Genomic DNA, 18011 nt, shown 5'->3' with positions numbered 1-18011 from the left:
TCCAATCAATTGAATTTACCACAGGTGGACTCCAATCATGTTGTAGAAACATCTCAAGGATGATCATTTGAAACAGGATGCACCTGAGCTCAATTTCGAGTCTCATAGCAAAGGGTCTGAATACTTACATTATGTAAATAAGGTATTTTACAGTGTTACTGCTTTGTCATTATGGGGTATTGTGTGTAGATTGATGAGGGGGATTTTTTTTTTAATCCATTTTAAAATAAGGCTGTAACGTAACAAAATGTGGAAAAAGTGAAGGAGTCTGAATACTTTCCAAATGCACGGTATAAATGAAACTGAATGGAACACAGCAGTGACGTCACCAACATCTATATATTGGAACAGTTTGTTGGCTCCCATGCTAGGTCCGATGAATTTGTTTATTTTTTTAAGCTTCCTTTTGGAATTATGACGTTGTCTTAACCTTTTATCTTCAACCCAGCTACCATATATTTCCTACTTCCTGGTCTCTTCTATGACATCACCTGTCTAACCCTATCCCATCCCACCCCAGGTATGAGCTGGTACGTCTGCTATTGTCCAGGGGTGCCGAAGTCAACTGCTACTTCAGAATGATCAGTGACACACTGTTTCCCACCGCGTTGCAGTACTGTCTCAGAAATCACATGATTCTGCGCCTGCTGCTCAACAACGGCTACGACGTAAACAAGTGCTTCCTGTGTAACCACGGCAACGGACAGGATATGGACTGCGACTCCTGGGTCGACTACCAACATAACCATAGAAGAACTTTATTTTATAACCAGGACTACAGAGCCTCGGTAAGTCATTTAGACCTATTCCTGGTCTATTCCAGTACAACAGGAGTAGGCCCCCAATCTTTGATTTAGAACACAGGAAGTAGGCAAGTCCTGGTTCTGGAGGAAGACAGGTTCTGTATTGTTGTTCTGGAACAAAAGCCTGCACACAATGTGGTCCTCTATGACCAGGGTTGGCCGCCACTGATGTAGAATGTGTAGAATGGGTCTAACTTAGAACATAACAGCAAGTGTAGCTAATACCTTGTCCAGTTCCAGTGCTTGTCCTTCTGATGTCAGTCTCACTGTCCTGTTCGCTCTCTGCTCCAGTTCTGTGAAATCATCTCCCTGTCGTCGGTGGTCAACCTGGCAGGGAGTGTGGTACAGATGCTTCTGGACTACGTCAGACACCCACGTGTCTGCCCCAACCTCCTACGGGTCCTGGAGAAACAGAAAGAGTGGCCAGACATCTGTGACATTCTGGGTAAGGCAGCATCATTGCTAATAAACAATAATAGTAGACAGAAAACAGTGGGAATGCAAATACTGAAACATCTTACAGATCAACACGCCATCATCATGAACAGAATAACCTGACTTTTTGTGTGTGTGTGTGTGCCCGCCCATGTGTGTGCATCCCCAGGCAACCCTCGGTCCCTGCAGCACCAGTGTCGTTTGGTCATTAGGAGACAGATGACCCCTAGGAGACTGAATGACCCACAGGTCATGGCTGCCGTACCGTTCCCCCCGTCACTCAAACACTACCTCACCTACAGGGAGGACGACAAGTATGGTGGGTTGGAAGCCTCACACTCATAACTGGACTATATCAATGAGAACATATTTAGAAGAACAAAAAGAAGAACAAAATGATCCTGTTCTGTGCATAACTGATCAATCACATTATGCTGTTTCTCATGAATAATGCTTTAGTTCATATATTTACGCTTATATGAAGTATGGCAAGTGTTCTTGTGATGTAATGTTTGTAATAACTACAATTCTTTTCACACTGATTTATGTTCTCTGAATAGTGTGAATATTCCTTATCATAGTACTGCTACTTTTACTAGACTGCATACATTAGACAGCACATCTGTACCGCATGGTACAGTGCATGTAGTGTGATCTACTCCTCAAGATCTCCCCATGGGAAAAGCAGGTCAGGTCTATAAATAACTCTCTGAGAACGCATTCAGTTTGTAGTAGGGCTAAACACTCACTGGACACTGGTCTGAATGACTCTGCTGCAATGGACTGTTGACTTTAACAGTGACCCTGACACCTACCTGACTCATAAGACCAGGGTTTAAATCTAGAGAGACCTAGATCTAGACAACAGCTCATCCATATTATACCCTCAAAGTTCTGGGAGCTAGTTGTGTTGTCACTAGCCCCGTTTATACCTGGTGCTAACATGCATTCTTTGTCCTGATCTTGTCCACATTCTGATTGTGCCCACATTTTTAGACAGGTGTAGAAGATTAAAAGACGTATTGTGATCTGATTGTGATCAGATTTCCCTGACAACCTTCGGAGGTAGTCAGGCTTGCAAGTGTAGACAGATCTGGACAGTGAAACCATTTAAATCATCATTATCCAGCACTCTAAAATCCTTAACAAGATGGAGCATTGACTTATGGCATCAATATGAGTCTTAAAACCTCTCTGGGTACTTGCCAACAGCCAGTGAAATAGCAGAGCACCAAATTCAAAACAACAACAATCTCATAATTCAAATTTCTCACACATACAAGTATTATACACCATTTTAAAGATAATCTTCTTGTTAATCCAACCACAGTGTCCGATTTCAAAAAGGCTTTACGGCGAAAGCATAGCATTAGATTATGTTAGGACAGCACCTAGACAAGAAAAACCACACAGCCATTTTCCAAGCAAGGAGAGGCGTCACAAAAAAACAGAAATACAGCTAAAATTAATCACTAACCTTTGATGATCTTCATCAGATGGCACTCATAGGACTTCATGTTACACAATACATGTATGTTTTGCTCGATAAAGTTCATATTTATATCCAAAAACCCCATTTTACATTGGCGTGTAATGTTCAGAAATGTTTTGCCTCCAAACCTCCGGTGAATGAGCACATCAATTTACAGAAATACTCATCATAAACGTTGATAAAATATACAACTGTCATTCAAAGAATTAAAGATAAACTTGTCCTTAATGCAACCGCTGTGTCAGATTTCAAAAAGGTTTTATGGCGAAAGCACACTTTGCAATAATCTGAGCACAACGCTCAGACAACAACAATAAGCCATACAGATACCCGCCATGCCCGCCACGTTGGAGTCAACATAAATCAGAAAAAGCATTATAAATATTCACTTACCTTTGATGATCTTCATTGGAATGCACTCCCAGGAATCCCAGTTCCACAATAAATGTTAGTTTTGTTTCGATAAAGTCCATATTTATGTCCAAATACCTCCTTTTTGTTTGCGCGTTCAGTTCACTATTCCAAATACAGTAAGCGCATGCACTGGGTCCAGACGAGAAGTAAAAAAAGTTGCATTACAGTTTGTAGAAACATGTCAAACAATGTATAGAATCAATCTTTAGGATGTTTTTATCATAAATCTGCAATAATATTCCAACCGGACAATTCCATTGTCTTCATATAAATGAAAAGGAACTCAGCTCGCTCTCTCGGCTGCGCGTGTGACTGAGCATATGCCTTATTTTGGGACACCTAACTCCTAGAGCTCTTATTCTCTCCCCATTCACAGTAGAAGCATGAAACAAGGTTCTAAAGACTGTTGACATCTAGTGGAAGCCTTAGGAAGTGCAATATGACCCCACAGACACTGTATACTGGATAGGCAATCACTTGAAAAACTACAAACCTCAGATTTCCCACTTCCTGGTTGGATTTTTCTCAGGTTTTTGCCTGCCATATGAGTTCTGTTATACTCACAGACATCATTCAAACAGTTTTAGAAACTTCAGAGTTCTATCCAAATCTACTAATAATATGCATATCCTAGCTTCTGGGCCTGAGTAGCAGGCAGTTTACTCTGGGCACGCTTTTCATCCGGACGTGAAAATACTGCCCCCTACACCAAAGAAGTTTTAAAATAAATAAATACACATTATTTTGAAAGAATGTCTGAAAATGTGAATGTTGACAAGATCAGGACAGGATGCATGTTTGCAGCAGGTATAAACAAGGCTACTGAGACCTGTTGGGTGTACTACAAAGCAGAATCAATGAGTTAGCCAGCTAACTTTGATAAACAACCACAAATAACTATTAATCTTCAATCTTATTTAAAAAAAGAAAAGAAAAAAGAAAAGTTATTTCAGAATATTTAGGAGTTAGCTGGCTAACTCAATGATCCTGCTTTGTAGTACAACCCTCAGCTCAACTCTCCCTGGAACACAGAGAGCTTATGAGCCAAATCTCCTAACATTCCCCAAATACATGTTAGGATTTCAGCCATTTTTCCCAAAGCAAAGTTGAGTAACCCTAAAATACCATTGGGTGGCAATGTTACAATCGGCGTCCACGCATATGACTATAGTCCTATGCACTGTGCAGTGCCTGGTATCCTCCACTCCAACCAAGCCTCGGGCCTTTACAGTAGCGGAACAATTGCTGTATTCAGAGCATATCGTGAAATGTTTAAACTGAAGAACACCCCAGTTAACTGACTGAACCAAACGTGGGTTCTGCTGTTGTGAAGGCACAGCTAGCGGAGGGTAGACTAGAGTAGCATGGTCCAATGTAGAATTATGTTGAGAGAGTTCTAGCGTTGCCAGACTGTGGTTGTTATCTGGACAGCAGCATTCCTGCCCTGTCAACAACAGCCTACCGCTCAGAGAGACACAGTGGAGTGGACACTGTGTTCCTACCCACTAGTCATACCATAGACCAGAGCTCTCCAACCCTAGTCCTGGAGAGCTAACTTCCTGTAGGCTTTTGCTCTAATCCCTGTTTTATCTAACCTGATTCACCAGCTGATTATTAGAATCATGTGAGCTAGATTTGTTATTTCATATTTTATTAGGATCCCCAATAGCTGTTGTGAAAGCAGCAGCATCATCCTGGGGTCCACACAAAACATGAAACATGACATAATACAGAACATTAATAAACAGCTCATGGTCAGAACTACATGCATTTTAAAAATAGCAAACATACTGTAGCCTACGCATCAATGCATACACACAAAATATCTAGGTCAAGTAGGGGAGAGGCGTTGTGCCGTGAGGTGTTGCTTTATCTGTTTTTTGAAACCAGGTTTGCTGTTCATTTGAGCAATATGAGATGGAAAGGAGTTCCGTGCAATAAGGGCTCTATATAATACTGTACGCTTTCTTGAATTTGTTCTGGATTTGGGGACTGTGAAAAGACCCCTGGTGGCATGTCTGTTGGGGTAAGTGTGTGTGTCAGAGCTGTGTGTAAGTTGACAACGCAAACAATTTGGAATTTTCAACAATGTTTCTTATAAAAATAAGTGATGCAGTCAGTCTCTCCTCAACTCTTAGCCAAGAGAGACTGGCATACATACCATTTATATTAGCCCTCTGATTAAGAGCAAGATGAAGAGCAAGATGTGCCGCTCTGTTCTGGGCCAAATGCAGCTTAACTTGGTATTTTGCAGCACTTGTCCACATGATTGGATGAGACAAAACTAGACTCTGCAGGACTTACTTTTTGGAGTATGGTGTCAAAAAAGCAGAGCATCACTTTATTATGGACAGAACTCTCCCCATCTTTACAACCATTGAAACTACATGTTTTCACCATGACATTTTACAATCTAAGGTAACACCAAGTCATTTAGTCTCCTCAACTTGTTCCACAGCCACACAATTCATTACCAGATTCAGCTGATGTCTAGAGCTTAGGGAATGATTTGTACCTAATACAATGCTCTTAGTTTTAGAGATGTTCAGGACCAGTTTATTACTGGCCACCCATTCCAAAACTGACTGCAACTCCTTGTTAAAGGTTTAAGTGACTTTATTAGCTGTGGTCGCTGACACGTACACTACTGTTCTAAAGTTTGGGGTCACTTAGAAATGCCCTTGTTTTTGAAAGAAAAGCAAATTTTTTGTCCATTACAATAACATCAAATTTATCAGAAATACAGTGTAGACATTGTTAATGTTGTAAATGACTATTGTAGCTGGAAACTGCTGATTTTTAATGGAATATCTACATAGGCGTACAGAGGCCCATTTTCAGCAACCATCCCTCCTGTGTTCCAATGGCACGTTGTGTTAGCTAATCCATGTTTATCATTTTAAAAGGCTAATTTATCACTAGAAAACCCTTCTGCAATTATGTTAGCACAGCTGAAAACTGTTGTGCTGATTAAAGAAGAAAAAAACTGGCCTTCTTTAGACTAGTTGTGTATCTGGAGCATCAGCATTTGTGGGTTCAATTACAGGCTCAAAATGGCCAGAAACAAAGAGCTTTCTTCTGAAACTCATCAGTCTATTCTTGTTCTGAGAAATGAAGGCTATTCCATGCGAGAAATTGCCAAGAAACTGAAGATCTCGTACAATGCTGTGTACTACTCCCTTCACAGAACAGCGCAAACTGTCTCTAACCAGAATAGAAAGAGCAGTGGGAGGCACCGGTGCACAACTGAGCAAGAAGACAAGTACATTAGAGTGTCTAGTTTGAGAAACAGATGCCTCACAATACCTCAACTGGCAGCTTCATTAAATAGTACCCGCAAAACACCAGTCTAAACATCAACAGTGAAGAGGCGACACCGGGATGATGGCCTTCTAGGCAGAGTTGCAAAGAAAAAGCCATATCTCAGACTGGCCAAAAAAAATAAGAGATTAAGATGGGCAAAAGAACACAGACACTGGACAGAGGAAGATTGGAAAAAAGTGTTATGGACAGACGAATCCAAGTTTGAGGTGTTCGGATCACAAAGAAGAACATTCGTGAGACGCAGAGAAAATTAAAAGATGCTGGAAGAGTACTTGTCGCCATCTGTCAAGCATGGTGGAGGCAATGTGATGGTCTGGGGGTGCTTTGGTGGTGGTAAAGTGGGAGATTTGTACAGGGTAAAAGGGATCTTGAAGAAGGAAGGCTATCACTCCATTTTGCAACGCCATGCCATACCCTGTGGTTGGCGCTTAATTGGAGCCAGTTTCCTCCTACAACAGGACAATAACCCAAAGCACAGCTCCAAACTATGCAATAACTATTTAGGGAAGAAGCAGTCAGCTGGTATTCTATATATAATGGAGTGGCCAACACAGTCACCGGATCTCAACCCTACTGAGCTGTTGTGGGAGCAGCTTGACCGTATGGTACGTAAGAAGTGCCCATCAAGCCAAGCCAATCCAACTTGTGGGAGGTGCTTCAGGAAGCATGGGATGAAATCTCTTCAGATTACCTCAACAAATTGAAAACTAGAATACCAAAGGTCTGCAGGGCTGTAATTGCTGCAAATGGAGGATTCTTTGACGAAAGCAAAGTTTGAAGGACACAATTATTATTTCAATTAAAAATCATTATTTAAAACCTTGTCAACGTCTTGACTATATTTCCTATTCATTTTGCAACTCATTTCATGAATGTTTTCATTCAAAACAAGGACATTTCTAAGTGACCCCAAACTTTTGAACGGTAGTGTATATGGTTGAATCATCAGCATACATGGACACACAGGCTTTATTTAATGCCAGTGGCAGGTCATTGGTAACAATAGAAAAGAGTAGAGGGCCTAGAGAGCTGCCCTGTGGTACACCACACCCTACATGTTTGACATTAGAGAGACTGCCATTAAAGAAAACCCTCTGAGTTCTATTAGATAGATAGCTCTGAATAAATTATATGGCAGAGGTTGAAAAGCCATAAAACATACGTTTTGTCAACAACAGGTTATGGTCAATAATATCAAAGGCTGCACTGAAATCTGACAGAACAGTTCCCACAATTTCTTTCAACCAATCATCAGTAATTTGTGTCAGTGCCATACATGTTGAATGTCCTTCTCTATAAGCATGCTGAAAGTCTGTTTTTTCCAACTGTTGCTAAGACCTGGCATCAAGCTGATAGGTCTGCTGTTAGAACCAGTAAAAGCCGCTTTACCACTCCTGGGTCGCAGAATGTCCTTGGCTTCCCTCCAGGCCTGAGGACAAACACCTTCCTCTAGACTCAGATGAAATATATTAAAAAAAAATATTATTTCACCTTTATTTAACCAGGTAGGCAAGTTGAGAACAAGTTCTCATTTACAACTGTGACCTGGCCAAGATAAAGCAAAGCAGTTTGTCACATACAACAACACAGAGTTACACATCGAGTAAAACAAACATAGTCAATAATACAGTAGAAAAATAAGTCTATATACAATGTGAGATAAAGGCAATAAATAGGCCATGGTGGCGAAGTAAATACAATATAGCAAGTAAAACACTGGAATGGTAGATTTGCAGTGGATGAATGTGCAAAGTAGAAATACTGGGGTGCAAAGGAGCAAAATAAATAAATAAATAAATAAATAAACATGGTGGTGAAGTAAATACATATAGCAAGTAAAACACTGGAATGGTAGATTTGCAGTGGATGAATGTGCAAAGTAGAAATACTGTGGTGCAAAGGAACAAAATAAATAAATAAATACAGTAGGGGAAGGGGTAGTTGTTTGGGCTAATTATAGATGGACTATGTACAGGTGCAGTAATCTGTGAGCTGCTCTGACAGATGGTGCTTAAAGCTAGAGAGGGAGATAAGTGTTTCCAGTTTCAGAGATTTTTGTAGTTCATTCCAGTCATTGGCAGCAGAGAACTGGAAGGAGAGGCGGCCAAAGGAGGAATTGGCTTTGGGGGTGACCAGTGAGATATACCTGCTGGAGCACGTGCTACGGGTGGTTGCTGATATGGTGACCAGCGAGCTGAGATAAGGGGGGACTTTACCTAGCAGGGTCTTGTAGATGACCTGCAGCCAGTGGGTTTGGCGACGAGTATGACGCGAGGGCCAGCCAACGAGAGCATACAGGTCGCAGTGGTAGGTAGTATATGGGGCTTTGGTGACAAAACGGATGGCACTGTGATAGACTGCATCCAATTTATTGAGTAGGGTATTGGAGGCTATTTTGTAAATGACATCGCCGATGTCGAGGATCGGTAGGATGGTCAGTTTTACAAGGGTATGTTTGGCAGCATGAGTGAAGGATGCTTTGTTGTGAAATAAGAAGCCAATTCTAGATTTATTAACTTTGGATTGGAGATGTTTGATGTGAGTCTGGAAGGAGAGTTTATAGTCTAACCAGACACCTAGGTATTTGTAGTTGTCCACATATTCTAAGTCAGAACCGTCCAGAGTAGTGACGCTGGACGGGCAGGCAGGTGCAGGCAGCGATCGGTTGAAGAGCATGCATTTAGTTTTACTTGTATTTAAGAGCAGTTGGAGGCCACGGAAGGAGAGTTGTATGGCATTGAAGCTCGTCTGGAGGGTTGTTAACACAGTGTCCAAAGAAGGACCAGAAGTATACAGAATGGTGTCGTCTGCGTAGAGGTGGTTCAGAGAATCACCAGCAGCAAGAGCGACATCATTGATGTATACAGAGAAGAGAGTCGGCTCACGAATTGAACCCTGTGGCACCCCCATAGAGACTGCCAGAGGCCCGGGAAACAGGCCCTCCGATTTGACACACTGAACTCTATCAGAGAAGTAGTTGGTGAACCAGGCGAGGCAGTCATTTGAGAAACCAAGGCTGTTGAGTCTGCCGATGAGGATGTGATGATTGACGAAAGCCTTGGCCAGGTCAATGAATACGGCTGCACAGTATTGTTTCTTATCGATGGCAGTTAAGATATCGTTTAGGACCTTGAGCGTGGCTGAGGTGCACCCATGACCAGCTCTGAAACCAGATTGCATAGCGGAGAAGGTACGATGGGATTCGAAATGGTCAGTAATCTGTTTGTTAACTTGGCTTTCGAAGACCTTAGAAAGGCAGGGTAGGATAGATATAGGTCTGTAGCAGTTTGGGTCAAGAGTGTCCCCCCCTTTAAAGAGTTGGATGACCACAGCTGCTTTCCAATCTTTGGGAATCTCAAACGACACAAAAGAGAGGTTGAACAGGCTAGTAATAGGGGTTGCAACAATTTCGGCAGATCATTTTGGAAAGAAAGGGTCCAGATTGTCTAGCCCGGCTGATTTGTAGGGGTCCAGATTTTGCAGCCCTTTCAGAACATCAGCTGACTGGATTTGGGAGAAGGAGAAATGGGGAAGGCTTGGGCGAGTTGCTGTGGGTGGTGCAGTGCTGTTGACCGGGGTAGGTGTAGCCAGGTGGAAAGCATGGCCAGCTGTAGAAAAATGCTTATTGAAATTCTCAATTATAGTGGATTTATCAGTGGTGATAGAGTTTCCTGTCCTCAGTGCAGTGGGCAGTTGGGAGGAGGTGCTCTTATTCTCCATGGACTTTACAGTGTCCCAGAACATTTTTTGAGTTTGTGTTGCAGGAAGCAAATTTCTGCTTGAAAAAGCTAGCCTTGGCTTTTCTAACTGCCTGTGTATATTGGTTTCTAACTTCCCTGAAAAGTTGCATATCACGGGGGCTGTTCGATGCTAATGCAGAACGCCACAGGATGTTTTTGTGTTGGTTAAGGGCAGTCATGTCTGGAGAGAACCAAGGGCTATATCTGTTCCTGGTTCTAAATTTCTTGAATGGGGCATGCTTATTTAAGATGGTGAGGAAGGCATTTAAAAAAATAACCAGGCATCCTCTACTGACGGGATGAGGTCAATATCCTTCCAGGATACCCGGGCCAGGTCGATTAGAAAGGCCTGCTCGCTGAAGTGTTTCAGGGAGCGTTTGACAGTGATGAGTGGAGGTCGTTTGACCGCTGACCCATTACAGATGCAGGCAATGAGGCAGTGATCACTGAGATCTTGGTTGAAAACAGCAGAGGTGTATTTAGAGGGCAAGTTGGTTAGGATGATATCTATGAGGGTGCCCGTGTTTACAGCTTTGGGGTTGTACCTGGTAGGTTCATTGATAATTTGTGTGAGATTGTGGGCATCAAGCTTAGATTGTAGGATGGCTGGGGTGTTAAGCATGTCCCAGTTTAGGTCACCTAGCAGCACGAGCTCTGAAGATAGATGGGGGGCAATCAGTTCACATATGGTGTCCAGAGCACAGCTGGGGGCAGAGGGTGGTCTATAGCAAGCGGCAACGGTGAGAGACATGTTTTCAGAGAGGTGGATTTTTAAAAGTAGAAGTTCAAATTGTTTGGGTACAGACCTGGATAGTAGGACAGAACTCTGCAGGCTATCTCTGCAGTAGATTGCAACACCGCCCCCTTTGGCCGTTCTATCTTGTCTGAAAATGTTGTAGTTAGGGATGGACATTTCAGAGTTTTTGGTGGTCTTCCTAAGCCAGGATTCAGACACGGCTAGGACATCCGGGTTGGCAGAGTGTGCTAAAGCAGTGAATAAAACAAACTTAGGGAGGAGGCTTCTAATGTTAACATGCATGAAACCAAGGCTATTACGGTTACAGAAGTCATCAAAAGAGAGCGCCTGGGGAATAGGAGTGGAGCAAGGCACTGCAGGGCCTGGATTCCCCTCTACGTCGCCAGAGGAACAGAGGAGGAGTAGGATAAGGGTACGGCTAAAAGCTATGAGAATTGGTCATCTAGGACGTCCGGAACAGAGATTAAAAGGAGCAGGTTTCTGGGGGCAATAAAATAGCTTCAAGTTATAATGTACAGACAAAGGTATGGTAGGATGTGAATACAGTGGAGGTAAACCTAGGCATTGAGTGATGATGAGAGAGATATTGTCTCTAGAAACATCATTGAAACCAGGTGATGTCATCGCATGTGTGGGTGGTGGAACTGAAAGGTTGGATAAGGTATAAGGCTCTACAGGGCTAGAGGCTGTACAGTGAAATTAGCCAATAAACACTAACCAGAACAGCAATGGACAAGGCATATTGACATTAAGGAGAGGCATGCTTAGCCGAGTGACCATAAGGGTCCAGTGAGTAGTGAGGTTGGTTGGGTCACGGCGATTCAGACAGCTAGCCGGGCCATGGGTAGCAAGCTGGCAGAAGATGGAGGTCTGTTTTTAGCCACCTCGTGAGTTTCCGTCGGTAGATTAGTGGGGTTCCGTGTGGTAGAGGGGACCAATCCAATTGGCAAAATAGTTATAGTTATAGTGGCCCAAGAAAATTGTCCGATAGACCTATTCAGATAGCACCCGATATGCTCAAAACAGCTAACGATTAGCAGGCCGCAGTTAGCAGATGGGTGTTCAGGTTACGTTGCGACGGAGGGACCAGTTGGATAACTCCCTCGGGCAGATAACATCGGTAGTCCAGTTGTGAAAGGCCCGGTGGTGCTCTGCATCGGCAGTAAAACGGGTCCGGATAGGTGATTGTAGCCCAGGAGTTGCTGATGGAACTCTTCAGCTGGCTAGCTCCAGGATAATTGCTGTTTGCTCCGGGACCGACATTAGCCAATAGTCACTCAGATAGCAGCTAGCTAGCTGCAAGATCCAGGTGTAAATGTCCAGAGCTTGCGGTAGAAATCCGGGGATATGGAGAGAAAATACGTCCGGTATGCTCTGGTCTGAGTCGCGTTGTACAAAACTGCCAATAGCTTTTCAAGCTAAAGGATAGCTGATGACCGCCAACCGTGGTTAGCTAAATACTAACGTTAGCCAGTGAACTGGCTAACTTCTGGCTAGCTTCTGTTGTAGATTTGAGGTGAATAATACTTAAAAAAAATAAAAAAAATTGGTGAAGCGGGTTGCAGGAGAGTGTTTTGAAGTTGAGTTTTTAGAAAAAATATATAAAAAAGATATGCGAACGAAAGAAGTAAATATATATATATATATATATATATATACGGGACACGACAAGACGAGGACAAAGGACGTCTGACTGCTACGCCATCTTGGATGTGATATGTGATGTAAATATATGACAGATAGGAGTGGCCATAGAGTCAGCTACCATCCTCAGTAGCTTTCCATCTAAATTGTCAATGCCAGGAGGTTTGTCATTATTGATCGATATCAATTTTTCCACCTCTCCCACGGTAACTTTACAAAATTCAAATTTACAATGCTTTTCTTTCAATATTGATGCATAAATATGATGTTTCTCTGTTCGTTGTTGGCATTTCTTGCTTAAGTTTGCCCACTTTGTCAATGAAGTACTCATTAAAATAATTGGCAACATCAAATGGTTTTGTTATGAATAAGCCATCTAGATTAGGTTTGAAGTGAAAACCTACAGGATGGTAGTTCTCCAGGAACAGGGTTGGAGAACCCTGCCATAGACCTCTCTGGTCACACCAAAGAGAGTACCACGAGTACTATGAGTCTTTGGTCATCTACCTAAACAGCCTGGCCTCAGAGCCATACAAACATACTTATGCATTTTTTAGCACCTCCAAGACGTATGATACTTACTAATGGTCTAGTTACTTGAGACAGAAACAAAAGTAGGAAAGTTGTTCAAGGAGGATGGGTGAGAGTAATCCGCAACCATCAAAGGTTGCATGTTCGAGTTAACATCGGAGACAACTGTAGGATTTTAGCTAATCATTCCCCTAACCCTTATTTTTAACTTAACCCAATTCACCTAACCTGCAACGTAACTTGCCTAACCTTTGTCGTTTTAGTTCCCCTAACCTTTCACATAAATGATCCTAACCTTTGTCATTTGTTCACCTAACCACCAACTTCAATTCTCCCCATAATTCTCCTCTGTTGTTAAGACGCAACAAGCAACCTGGTTTCAGAGAAAGAAGTATAATACGATAATGATTATCATCCAATTCGTATGCTATTGTATGACCGGGTAAGACATATCCCACGGGGCTGGTTGAATCAATGTTGTTTCAATGTAATACTCGACGTGTTGTGACGTGGAATGTGGTGGAAATTACATTGGATTTGAAAAAAGTAAGTCAATTGTTGTTTTGAGGGTGAAATTTCAACCACAGGATTATGTCATCATGGTAAACAAATTTCGACATAGATCAACCTTGTATAAAATATGTTGAATTTGATTTGTACCTTTAAAACAACGTCAGATTTTTAATGTCATATCTACTATCAGAAAGAAAATACATGCTGGGCAGCACCTCCTACTGGCGAATTGATCTTTCTAGAGCTACCCTTTGGTCTCCCATCCAAGGCTTTAACCAAGCCCAGCTCTGCTTAGCTATTTGTCACTGACTATTACCAACGTGCTATCGTGAGAGTGATTGTTGCGAGACCTCCACTTAAAAACTAATACTGTTAAAAACAAATACTGTTGATTCACTGTTGCTATCGAAGTCATTCCAAAGGGTAGGTTTAACAGAGCAAATGAAATGTGACCATACTTTATCACTCATAGATCATTAATGATGCTTTTCATTGACATTTGTTCGGTCAAAACAGTAGGATAAAAGACAGTCCTTTTTTTACTCTTCCTTTTCTTTCAAGAGCTTTGTCACAACGTCAGTCAATTTCCCCTCAGGGGTTATGGATTATGCAGTGTTACTTAAAAATAACATTCTAATAGTAAATGGTAGCTAGTAGCTATTTAGACCTACATAGCATTTGCAGTCATCAAAAGCTATTGTTTCAATTTATCCCAGAATTCAACAAAAAATAGACAATTCAATAGGCCTAGCATTTCAAGCTCTGGTTGATTTTAGATGTAATGATACTTACTGATATTGAATTGTGTTTGGCTGTCAACGCAACCAAATATCAACATTTGAAGGAGATGTTTATTTTGCTTGGATAGTTCCATCTGTGCCACTGAATTAGTCTGGCTTTAATTCCAGTTTGTCTACAAATGAATATTTGATATGTTGGATTCATGTCTGCATTTCAACCAAAAATCTAAGGAAAAAAAATAGGACCAAATCCATATTTAAAGTGCATTTAAAGTATAATATGATTTGATTTAGTCCTATTTTTTTTACTGTAATTTTGGTTGAGATGTAGACGAGAATACAAAATGTCTATTATTAATTTGTAGACAAACTGGAATTAAAGCCAAAGTCAGTGGCACAGATGGAACTATCCAAGCAGAAAATAAATCTCTGTCAAATGTTGATATTTGGTTGCATTGCCAATCAAACACTATTAAATTTTACTTAAAAAAAAAATGTTATTTATTTTTTTCACCTTTATTTGACCAGGTAGGCCAGTTGAGAACAAATTCTCATTTACAACTGTGACCTGGCCAAGATAGAGCATAGCAGTGCGACACAAACAACACAGAGTTACATATGGGATAAAGAAAGTACAGTCAATAACACAATAGAAAAATATATAAACAGTGTGTGCAAATGTAGTAAGATTAGGGAGGTAACGCAATAAATAGTCCATAGTGGAAATAGTGGAAATAATTACAATTTAGCAATTAAACACTGGAGTGATAGATGTGCAGAAGATGAATGTGCCAGTAGAGATACTGGGGTGCAAAGGAGCAAAAACATAAATAACAATATGGGGATGAGGTAGTTGGTGGGCTATTTACAGATGGGCTATGTACAGGTGCAATGATCGGTAAGCTGCTCTGAGAGCTGATGCTTAAAGTTAGTGAGGGAGATATAAATCCCCTAACCCGGAAGATGCTGGGCCAATTGGGCGCCGCCCCATGGGTGTCCCGGTCACGGCCAGCTGCGACAGAGCCTGCACTCAAACCCAGAATCTCTAGACCACTGCGCCACTTGGGAGGCCTTGGACACACAATTCTGCTGTACATAGAAATATATGTACGGAAAAGTCTCATAGGCTCCACATCATTGCCCATTGCCTGAAACAGTATGCACACATCATACACCTACACACATCAAACCCATTTTGGATTTCTGGAATTAGGCACCTACAACAACAAGCCCTTTACCCAAAGAGAGTTATTACCCTAGCCTGGTGGACGCAACCCACGTGACCTAGAGCAGGGAGAGCTGTGACACACTAGTCTGCAAAGGAGGCCGTTTGTTATTGCAGTATTCACTCAGAAATTGAGCGACAGGTTTGATTGGTTCTCTCAAATGGTTTTTTTCCCTCTGGAATTGAGACCGCTTTGTTTGGATTTGAAAATCCAACTGTTGTAATGGAAGGGGGCGGCGCTCTGGGCCTGTGTATGACTGTGCCTATGGGTGTTTGAGTGAGAAAGACACAGAGTTGAACCAACCAGTAAAAGCACAGCCCCCTTCATTATTGATGCATTGTGCCCACAACTTCAAAGAGCCATTCCTGACTTTGAGAGTTAGGTGTTAGCCAGACTATTATCACCCAGTTTCATTAGAAGATTTACACTGACAGAACATTTTTACATTTTAGTCATTTAGCAGACGCTCTTATCCAGAGCGACTTACAGTGGAGAACACATACTTTTTTTTTGTACTGGCCTCCCGTGGGAATCGAACCCACAACCCTGGCATTGCACACACCATGCTCTACCAACTGAGCCACAGGGAAGGCTGAACAGAAGAGCTTCTACAAAGCTCCATAAATCAAATAAAATCAAATAAAATTTTATTGGTCACATATACAGGTATTTGATCCCTGCTGATTTTGTACGTTTGCCCACTGACAAAGAAAGGATCAGTCTATAATTTTAATGCTAGGTTTATTTGAACAGTGAGAGACAGAATAACAACAAAAATATCCAGAAAAACACATGTCAGAAATGTTATAAATTGATTTGCATTTTAAAGAGGGAAATAAGTATTTGACCCCCTCTCAATCAGAAAGATTTCTGGCTCCCAGGTGTCTTTTATACAGGTAACGAGCTGAGATTAGGAGCACACTCTTAAAGGGAGTGCTCCTAACCGCAGCTTGTTACCTGTAAAAAAGACACCTGTCCACAGAAGCAATCAATCAGATTCCAAACTCTCGACCATGGCCAAGACAAAAGAGCTCTCCAAGGATGTCAGGGACAAGATTGTAGACCTACACAAGGCTGGAATGGGCTACAAGACCATCGCCAAGCAGCTTGGTGAGAAGGTGACAACATTTGGTGCGATTATTCGCAAATGGAAGAAACACAAAAGAACTGTCAATATCCCTCGGCCTGGGGCTCCATGCAAGATCTCACCTCGTGGAGTTGCCATGATCATGAGAACGGTGAGGAATCAGCCCAGAACTACACGGGAGGATCTTGTCAATGATCTCAAGGCAGCTGGGACCATAGTCACCAAGAAAATAATTGGTAACACACTACGCCGTGAAGGACTGAAATCCTGCAGCGCCCGCAAGGTCCCCCTGCTCAAGAATACATATACATGCCCGTCTGAAGTTTGCCAATGAACATCTGAATGACTCAGAGGACAACTGGGTGAAAGTGTTGTGGTCATATGAGACCAAAATGGAGCTCTTTGACATCAATTCAACTTGCCGTGTTTGGAGGAGGAGGAATGATGCCTATGACCCCAAGAATACCATCTCCACCGTCAAACATGGAAGTGGAAACATTATGCCTTGGGGGTGTTTTTCTGCTAAGGGGACAGGACAACTTCACCGCATCAAAGGGACGATGGACGGTGGTATGTACCGTCAAATATTGGGTGAGAACCTCCTTCCCTCAGCCAGGGCATTGAAAATGGGTCGTGGATGGGTATTCCAGCATGACAATGACCCAAAACACACAGCCAAGGCAACAAAGGAGTGGCTCAAGAAGAAGCACATTAAGGTCCTGGAGTGGCCTAGCCAGTCTCCAGACCTTAATCCCATAGAAAATCTGTGGAGGGAGCTGAAGTTCCGAGTTGCCAAACGTCAGCCTCGAAACCTTAATGACTTGGAGAAGATCTGCAAAGAGGAATGGGACAAAATCCCTCCTGAGATGTGTGCAAACCTGGTGGCCAACTACAAGAAACATCTGACCTCTGTGATTGCCAAAAAGGGTTTTGCTACCAAGTACTAAGTCATGTTTTGCAGAGGGGTCAAATACTTATTTCCCTCATTAAAATGCAAATCATTTTATAACATTTTTGACATGCGTTTTTCTGGATTTTTTTGTTGTTATTCTGTTCACTGTTCAAATAAACCTACTATTAAAATTATAGACTGATCATTCTTTGTAAGTGGGCAAACGTACAAAATCAGCAGGGGATCAAATAATTTTTTCCCCCACTGTACATGGTTAGCAGATGTTAATGCGAGTGTAGCAAAATGCTTGTGCTTCTAGTTCCGACCATGCGGTAATATCTAAGTAATCTAACAATTTCACAACAACTACCTTTTACACACAAGTGTAAAGGAATGAATAAGAATATGTACAT

At 42.0% G+C, this 18011-nt stretch overlaps 1 protein-coding gene across 1 annotated transcript in view; it reads left to right on the top strand.

Moving 5' to 3' along the window:
- Positions 1–3230, top strand: part of LOC106576113 (ankyrin repeat and SOCS box protein 15-like) — a 7800-nt gene extending 4570 nt beyond the window's left edge. Inside the window, exons 10-12 of the mRNA XM_014153004.3 lie at positions 521–812; positions 1095–1248; positions 1408–3230. Coding sequence (XP_014008479.1) covers positions 521–812; positions 1095–1248; positions 1408–1583 — 622 coding nt within the window. The 3' untranslated portion in view covers positions 1584–3230. The remainder of the gene's footprint in view (positions 1–520; positions 813–1094; positions 1249–1407) is intronic.
- The last annotated feature ends 14781 nt before the right edge of the window (positions 3231–18011 follow it).

Source organism: Salmo salar, chromosome 17 (genome assembly GCF_965601325.2).
Source record: "Salmo salar chromosome 17, fSalSal1, whole genome shotgun sequence".
NCBI lineage: Eukaryota > Metazoa > Chordata > Actinopteri > Salmoniformes > Salmonidae > Salmo > Salmo salar.
This window is presented reverse-complemented; position numbering and strand designations above follow the sequence as displayed.